General features: G+C 45.5%; 2 protein-coding genes across 2 annotated transcripts; both read left to right on the top strand.

The window, feature by feature from the left end:
* Positions 1-727: 727 nt before the first annotated feature.
* LOC136655057 (olfactory receptor 4S2-like) lies at positions 728-1654 on the top strand. Its single transcript, XM_066631507.1, has one exon. It carries the CDS (start codon positions 728-730, stop codon positions 1652-1654), a length of 927 nt encoding a protein of 308 aa, XP_066487604.1.
* A 6620-nt stretch (positions 1655-8274) lies between these two features.
* On the top strand, positions 8275-9207 carry LOC136644763 (olfactory receptor 4S2-like). The gene has a single exon (XM_066620891.1). It carries the CDS (start codon positions 8275-8277, stop codon positions 9205-9207), a length of 933 nt encoding a protein of 310 aa, XP_066476988.1.

Here is a 9207-nt window from a genome sequence, read left to right as displayed (position 1 = left end):
ATACATACATAACACAGAGAGTGTAATAACCTGGTTGATTAAGGGCCCAATCCCACCCAACTTCCCAGTTCCAGTGTAGCCATATGCAGCCCCATGGTAATGAAACATATGTTCCCATACCTTGAGAAGGCCCCAGTGACTGCCCCTCCACCACAGGATGCAGCACACTTCCCACTGGTGCAACTGCAACCAGTACTGGAAAATTGGATAGGACTGAACCTTAAGCAAGTTTCATTGGCTGATTTTGGAGCAAAAGTGACATATGGAGTCAACAATGAGATGAAAGGGATGTTCAGAAGTTCAAAGTGAATGCAGGTCAGCCTACATGTTTTTTGTACTATTGTTAAAACAAATGTACTGTATTTGAATATTATTTTTGTTTCTAAGAGGGTTAATAGCGAGTTGTGGTCATTATTACCATTTCTTTGGTTCTTCCAATGAATTATTTTATTTTTCTGATACATTTCCTAGCGTTTTCATATGAGTACATATTCATTTTTATTTCAGTTCTTCAGATTATCTGAGACATGTATAGAGTGAAATATTGTCTTGGCTTTTTGGAATGAGCCTCCTGGGAATACATGAAGTTTTTATATTCTTCTTAGATGTGCTGATTTTTCACTGTTATGTATCAGAAGAATGCTCTCAGTTCATGCTATTCCTCATTTTGTACGATGACAGGTGGCTTAACTGTGTGCTATACCCCATCTCCGTTAACTCCAAACACATGAAGATCAGAAGCAACGTGTCTGAATTCATCCTCTTGGGACTGACCCAGAATCATGACTTACAGATATTCTGTTTTGGAATGTTTTTGATCATGTTCACCGCAATCCTGCTGGGGAATCTGCTTATCATTGTTACAATCAAGAGCAGCCCCCGTCTGAACTCCCCCATGTATTTCTTCCTCGGTTGCCTCTCCTTCGTAGATATTTGCTACTCTACCGTTACTGCTCCCAAGTTGATTGCTGATCTCCTTGTTGAGAAGAAAACCATCCCCTATTTTGGTTGCATAGCACAGCTATTCTTCATCCATTTATTGGGTGGCACTGAAATCTTTGTTCTCACAGCAATGGCATATGACCGGTACATTGCAATCTGCAAACCTCTCCTTTACACAGCTATCATGAACAAGTGCGTATGCAGTTGGATGGTGGTTGTTTCTTGGCTAGGAGGGTTCATACATTCAATAGTTCAGACTCTTCTCACCACACATCTCCCCTTCTGTGGACCCAACGTAATTGATCACTATTTCTGTGATGTTCATCCTTTACTGAAATTGGCCTGCACTGACACTTACATTGTTGGTCTCATTGTCATTGCTAATAGCGGCATGATTTCTCTAATTAGCTTTCTTGTTTTGACCATTTCATACATTAGCATCCTAGTTATGCTGAGAAGTCATTCATCTGAAGGACGCCTCAAAGCTCTCTCCACCTGTGCCTCTCACATCGCTGTTGTGATCTTATATTTTGGGCCATGTATTTTCATCTACCTGAGACCTTCCACCACATTTTCACAGGATAAGAGTGTGGCTCTGTTCTACACCATCATCACTCCTATGCTAAATCCTTTGATTTATACGCTACGGAATGAAGAGGTGAAAAATGCAATGAGAAAGCTGTGGAGCAAAAGAATTTCAGTTGGGAAATGAAAAGTGAGATGTGAAGTTCTGGCTCATATTAGAAAAATGTCACACCTGTTTTGCAAAATCAGTGGTTACATAAATACAGATGGGTAATTATTTTCGGAGTCACTACTGTGTTGGTTCTACTGGAGCAAAGGACCATATTTTTGGGTGTGTGTTTGTACACTGAGGAAGATGTACAAAATGGCTTCTTAGCTATTTATTCTCTCTGTAGGAAAATTTGAATGCGACCATTATTTACGACTACTGTTGAAAATACTACATAGCCTTTGTCCAATTTTTTTCCCCTTGAAGCTGACTGGAATCTGATATCTCTATCTCCTGTCTGTCTAGCCTGTTTAATATTGGCACAGTTATTGAAGTGCTGCAGAGGTATCAAGGGCTCTAATATATCCAGAAGCAGCTGGTGTTTGTGCCCATTGGCCCATCTTAGCTTCTCTGCTCATTTAAGCCCCGTTCACCAGCCCTACTTCTGTTCCATTCATAATTGAATAAGGAAAACAGTGCCTTTAACAGATTGTTTCTCTGGATATTCTCAGGCTGTCATCAGTTGGACTACTTAAACCTTTATCATGTGAAGCCAGAGAGAGGAGATTCCATGTCTAGTTCTAGACTGGATTTTCCATTTGAGATTGGATTTCACGAGGCCCAATTTCAAATGAAAGCTTTGCAAGCAGTCTTCAGACCAACAGCCCAATCTTGAACTGCCCGATGCATGGGGCTTCAGTGTACCCCAGGCAGCTGCTGCGTTTTCGGGAGAAGGAAACCTTAGTCTCCTTCCCCTGGGTAAAGCAAGCAGCCCCATAATGGGGCTACTCAATTCTATGACGATCTGAGAGTTGGTGTACAATTCAGAGCCTCCGTGTCAGGTGGACAACCTGATATGGAAGCTCAGGATCTGGTGGAGCAAAGCTCCACTGGTCCCACCTCCCTCCCACCCCACTCCCTCCCCTGGCACACCTCTTTCCCGCCCTCTCCCTGCCCTCCCTCTGCCTCTCCCCACCCCGGAACACCTCCTCCCTGCCTCTCCCCATGCCTCCACCTGTTTGGCCATCCACGTAACCCCCAAGTGGCGGAGCTCCAATACTCCACCTGCGTTAGCCCAGCACCGGCTAGCGCTGGGCTAGCACCAGCGTTGAACCTGCGCTAGGGCCCGCAAACATGCCTTATGGCCTGTTTGAAACAGTGCACGCCAGTAGAGAGCCTGTGCGCACTAGTTAGCACTGAGCCCTTAGCTGCTGTACAAGAATCCATTCCTTAGAATTGCAAATTTGAATTCTGGGCTCCATCCTGCTCCAGAGGACCTCAACCCCTCCTCAGTAAAGGAGAAAAAACACCTGCACATCTTCTCAAGCAATTGCTTATTGTTTAAATTTTACAGATGGGAATGGAGGCCAGGGGATCAAAGTTTTGCCCAAGGCAACAAAATATTGAGTCATGAGACAGAAACCTAGATCTCCAATTCAAATATGAAGAATGTCCTTTCTTTACCACACAATCATGTACCTCTACACATCTGAATTAAAAAGAAGGGCAAGCAAGCCCTGGTACACATGAACCAGTGATAAAAAAGGTAGAACTGCATTGTGCAGAGTATCTTTCTCTCTCCATTCAGTAACTAGGTCCTTTCGTAAACAAGTGCTTTCCTAGATGTTACAGTCCCAGTGATGCATGTAGGAGAAGTGGGCTTCTGTCACAATAGGGCTACATCTCAGTTTCCTTGAATTTATGACTATAAGGGCCGCAATGTTCAGAGGCTACAGCCAACTGCTTCCCGGCTCATTAGTGCACCAAATGCTGCTGTGAGTGCCTGCAAGAGCTTGCTGGTGTTTCTGACTGGTGACCCTGTGCTCATGTTTGATGGTGCATTGGGCACTACTTCTGCCATAAGTGATGAAGAGTTGGCTTCTGCCATAAGTGATGCCATAAGTGATGAAGGGTGTGATCTGATGGGCATGGACCCTTAGCCAGTACACAACCTGGCCAACCTCTGAAATCAACCCTGGTGTGTGCACAGAAGTCAGGAGAATGATGCAACTTTCCAGTTAGCTTCCATCTGAGGTGGCAGAAGGTGGCATCCCCAGGTAGCTACTGGGCAGCTGGCATTCTTGCAGGATGCGTTATACCAGAGTTCCAAGTCCCCAGCAAGAATATTGGTATCTGCCTTAGGGCCCCTGGGAAGGCTTGAACACATCAGCAATTTTGGCAGTTGTTGACATTGCCCCCCCATCCCTTAATCATTTTCCCCAATGTCAATGTAATGACATTGAGTCCCAGGTATTCCCCCCCCCCCCACATAAACAAAGATGAAGCTGAATTTGATGGAAATTAGGACCATATTTATCTATTCTACAGTCAGACAACAATTAGAATATGCAGTGGGTCCTGTCTAGCTTTCCCCCCCAGCAACTTGGGGCAGACACCTGCCTTGCCAAACCTCTCCTTTGCGCGATCCACCCTGGCTGTGAACCCAGGACCATCTTATGGCTCTCCCAGTTTCATCACTGCCAATCACTGTAAAGGTGTCAAGGAAGCTGGATAGTTCAGCCCACCTCTTTCATGATCCTCTTTTATGAATAATCATGGTTCTAATCCACTGTTTGGCTGATGGAACTGGGGGCAGGTGCTGAATTTATACCAACATGTTCATCTCCATTCCAAACAAATGGTCGGTGCAGATTTATTATTTTTTTAAGGCTCTACATGCACAGAATGGCCATTGCGCATGCACACCACTGGATCAAGGCCATTTTTCTTAGCTTCCTGATTCTGTGACTTTGAGACTATCCAGGAAATATTCTAGGAGTGCTCAGGATGCATCCCCTTGGGTGCAATTAAAAGCTGGTTATAAAGAAGCACTCAGAACGTAATGTTACATCAGTTTTGGCAAAAGATTCCAGAAGTAATCCCTGTGTATCTTTAGGTGGAACTGTGGGATGTTGCCTGCCAGGATAAACTGGGCAGAGCTTAATTGCCACTGAACTCTGGGCTGGTCCTCAGGGGCCTGGAGGGAACAATGCATTGTGGACTTAAAAGTTTTTATCATGGCTTAGTACAATGAGAAGAATGATTGCCAACTTGCCCAGTTAAGGTAACTGGCTGTAGAAGGAGATGGATGGCAGGTGCAATAAGAGTCAGGCTTCTCAATCAATTTGGAAAGTGTCACGTACACATGAGTAGACAGCTTCAGTGCGGAAAGCCTTCAATGCTAAGCAAGCTTCTGACTTTGCAGCTGAACATCGAGAATCTCACTAGTGGTCCAGTGCAGAGTTGCAGCAATCCGAAAGTGGTAAAGCTGTTTCTAGGGTAAGCCTCATTATTTCAGCTTCATTATTTCCTAATGTGTAGCACACTGGTTGCCAACCCCTGGTCTGGGGACCAAAGGTGGTCTGTGAGAAACTGAAAAGTGGTCCGTGATTTTTTCTTTCAGGAAAAAAATAGCCTTTGATCACTTCCAGTATCTCTCTGAGTGAACAGTACCCCATGGACCACCAGAGAGGGTGGAGAACAGACAACCTGCAGCTGGAGCTGGGAGCAAACCACAAATCTCTATAACTAATAAATCCCTAATAAATATCTTCTAATTACAGACAGCCTGCCTTATCCGTGGGTTTGGTACCAGCAGATTTCTCCTCTCGCCTCTGGAGGCTCTTCTGAAGCCCTCAGAGGCCATGCATGTCCACCCGTGGCCTTTGCAGGCTTCAGATTGTAGCCTGGAATCATTTAAAGGTGATTTCTGGTTTGCAGCAAAAACTGGAAGTCACCTTTAAATGAGTCCAGACTTCATTCTGAAGCCTGCAGAGGTCACAGGAGGATGCCCATGGTCTCTGCAGGCTTCAGAAGAGCCTCCAGACTGACAGGACCTCAGCTTTCTGAGGGGGCCAAAAACAGCTGGTTGCAAATACCCATGGTGTTCCGGGAACAGAACCCCTGTGGATAATGATAGTCACCTGAATTACAAATTTAAATGTATTTTTTGTGTGCAGGGGTGGGGGTTGGATGTGGTTCATGACAGTTCCAATTTTTGCCTCAGTGGTCTGTGGTACCTTAAAGGTTGGGAACCACTGGTAGCAGATGGACACTAAAGTAAATTAATATGGAAGCTATTTCTTTATATTTCTAACCCTTTCTAACAGGAGCTTAGGTTTAGGATAATAAACTCCTATGCATGATTTTATGTCTATCAGAGCTGTCAGGCTTATTTTACCTAAGTAGAGAGGCAGATTGAGACCCCCCCCCCCACACACACACACACAGCTCAAGACAATAACAGAGTGGGAGTTTTAACCCTACACCACCCAGGACCCAGTCTGGATTGTCCCCTTATTGTAGATACAATTTACCAAAGGAAAAAGCGACCATTCTCACCAATAAATTTTTCCCTCCACCTTTATAAATAGTGTACACAGTGGCATCACTTAGGAGTGCGGGGTGCACGGGCCATATTGGGTGACACGCATGGGAGGGTGACACCACTACTTGTCAAAATTTTTGAAATCTTGATGTTTACGAATAATACCATTGTGTCAATCGATGTGTAATTTCATGCAGAATGCAATGAAACAAACCACATTGAATTCAATCAAAAGTTATAACCAAAAAACCAGTGGGGGGTGGGACAATGGTACATCACCATGCCCGCTGCCTAGGGCATTGCCCCAGCCACTGCATGGGAGGAGGTCCATCACCGGGCTGGCCTCCTGCACCGGGTATCACAAACCCAAGTGATGCCACTGAGTGCACAAGAGGTCAGTCTGGATTTGGAATCTGGTGGAGGTTAGGATTAAAATTCTCCTAACCTCTACTCTGTTCTCAATCCATGGGGGCCTCCTCCCTGGCTGCTACTTACTTGGGGAAAAACCAAGCCCATCAACCTCTTAAACTCCGATGCATGATTTTTGGTCTATTAGGGCTGTCAGGCTTATTTTAATCATAGAAACATAGAGTTGGAAGAAATCGAAAAGGCCATCTAGTCAAACCCCCTGCTTGTAGCAGGAAATCCTCCTAGAGCAGCGGTTTTCAGTCTTTCTCATCTCATGGCTCACTGACTGACAAGGCACTAAAATGGTCAAGGCACACCATCAGGTTTTGGACCATTGTCAAGGAACACCATGCTGCTGGTAGGAGGCTCACACCCCCCAATTGCCCTGCTAATAAATGCTCATCCCCAAATTCCTGTGGCACACTTGCAGACCATCCATGGCACACCAGTGTGCCATAGCACAGTGGTTGAAAATCACTGTCCTAGAGCATCTCCGGCAGGTGCCTGTTGAGCCTCTCCAGATCTCCAGTGAGGGAGAATCTACCACCACCCTTGGCAATTTGTTCCACAGCCAAACCATCCTTACTGTCAATAAATTTTTCCTGACATCAACCAGAATCTCCTCTCCTGCAGTTTGTACCCATATGGTCTAGTTTTAATCTCAGCATGTTTTAATGTCATGTGTAGTTTGATCCCATTTTCTTTTGTATATTTCAATTGAACTCCAGTGCACTAAATCAGCACATTTGAATCTGATCCATGCGGGTCCTGTGGCTCCTGGTCACAGACCACTCTGATCCCCCTCTAATCTTCATGGTAGTTCACACATAAGAAGGATATGTAACCTCACCCCCATGCCAGGTGGTATCTTTTTCTTCACGGATGCATTCCTGCCCTTCTGCCAGAAACGACTTCCAAAACTGTGCCTGACCTCTATAGCCGCTGTAGCTTTTTTTCCTTAAGCGCTACATTGATCTTGCTGTTGATGTTCTTAACTTAAAGGTGACTGACCTATAATCTTTATTAACAGCTCAGTCCTATCCACCTTGTAACCAATGCAGCTGCACCACGGAAGTGTGTGCTGCATCCTGCGAGGGGGCAGTCCTGGAGATCTTCAGGTAAGGCAGCATTTGTTGCCTGGGGGGTAAGCCTCTGCTGCTCGAATGGGTCTACTTGGACCAGCATCGAAGGTTTTGCTGGTTCGAGTCCAAGTAAACCTGGGAAGGTGGATTGAGGCCAGAAAGGGGGATAGGATATTGGCAGCACTGAATGGGTGGATTGGGTCCAGGAGAGGGGTGGGATCAGCAGTGCTGGAGCGCACCATATCCCATCCTCCTTACTGGGTGAGATCAGCCAATATGGATCCACTCAGATTTGTGCTGGTGATTTAGCAGGTGCAGGTTCCAGTAGACCTGTAGCCACTGTTGAAAGGCTGAGTCTTTTCCCAAAATGTGTCATTACCTTGAGGAGACCTCCAGACTGCTGGTTTCTCCTGGAGGATGCAGCACAAGCCATGCTGGTGCTGCTGCCTCGCTACGGGGGAATTTTGTCAGATTTGGGCTGCCCTTTGGGGAAAGTGAAACAGAAACTTTGAAAAATATGCAAGCTTGTATATCATGATGACTAGATGATCTTGTCAAAGTACCAGCTTTGGTGACTCCTGTTGTTTGGGGTCAATTAGGCAGTAATATCTATTTCCATCTAATGATTGTGATGTTTATTGTTTTGATGTGTTTTACAGAAGGAAGGAAGAACTCTTTTAGCTGACATTATATTCCTGGACTGGGTATGTGAACGATCTTCAGTTCTTTTTCTACATTACTGCCGATGAACTGTATTCAAAATATAGTCCTCCTCTAAGCCAATGGAACTTACAAATAATGTGACAGAATTCATCCTGTTAGGTCTATCCCAAAATGAGCAGGTCGAGCAAGCTTGCTTTCTCCTGTTTCTGCTCATCTACTTAGTGATTGTACTGGGGAACTTTCTTATTGTGATCACCGTGAAGGCGAGTCAGCGCCTCCACACACCCATGTACTTCTTCCTCTCTGTCCTATCATTTGTTGACATCTGCTACGCGTCGGCCACGGTGCCAAAACTGATAGGAGATTTGCTTGCAAAGGAGAAGAGCATTTCATTTGAGGGTTGCATCACGCAGCTCTTTTCGGTGCATATTTTTGGCTGCACTGAGATCCTGATCCTCACCGTGATGGCTTATGACCGCTACGTTGCCATCTGCAAGCCCCTTCACTATATGACCATCATGAACAAGCGACTGTGCCACCAGCTGGTGATTGCCACCTGGCTGGGAGGGTTTGTGCATTCAATAGTACAGACCCTTCTGACCATAAAGCTGCCTTTCTGTGGGCCTAATGAGATTGACCACTATTTCTGTGATGTCTACCCCTTATTGAAGCTGGCCTGCAGTGACACTCACATCGTTGGAGCCCTGGTCATTGCCAATACTGGAATGATTGCCTTGGGATGCTTTGTGGTGCTGGTTGTGTCCTATGCCGTCATCTTAATCACCCTCCGCACACAGTCCTCTGAGGGGAGGCGCAAAGCACTCTCCACCTGTGCTTCCCACTTCACCGTTGTGGTGCTACTCTTTGGGCCTTGCCTCTTCATCTATGTCCGGCCTTCCACCACCTTACCAGTGGATAAAGTGTTTGCTCTGTTTTACACAATCCTCACTCCTATGTTGAACCCTATCATTTACACACTGAGAAATGAAGAAATGAAAAATTCTATGAGCAAGCTGTGGAGCAAGAAACAGAGTTTTGGGGGCTTAAAATGA

Source organism: Tiliqua scincoides, chromosome 1 (assembly GCF_035046505.1).
Source record: "Tiliqua scincoides isolate rTilSci1 chromosome 1, rTilSci1.hap2, whole genome shotgun sequence".
In the NCBI taxonomy this organism is placed as follows: Eukaryota; Metazoa; Chordata; class Lepidosauria; order Squamata; family Scincidae; genus Tiliqua; species Tiliqua scincoides.
The sequence above is the reverse complement of the archived record's forward strand: the minus strand, read 5'-3'. Positions and strand labels throughout refer to the sequence as shown.

Bases quoted from the DNA above. Each gene is read 5' to 3' on its own strand.
- LOC136655057 (XM_066631507.1), top strand. From the start codon at position 728: ATGAAGATCAGAAGCAACGTGTCTGAATTCATCCTCTTGGGACTGACC.
- LOC136644763 (XM_066620891.1), top strand. From the start codon at position 8,275: ATGGAACTTACAAATAATGTGACAGAATTCATCCTGTTAGGTCTATCC.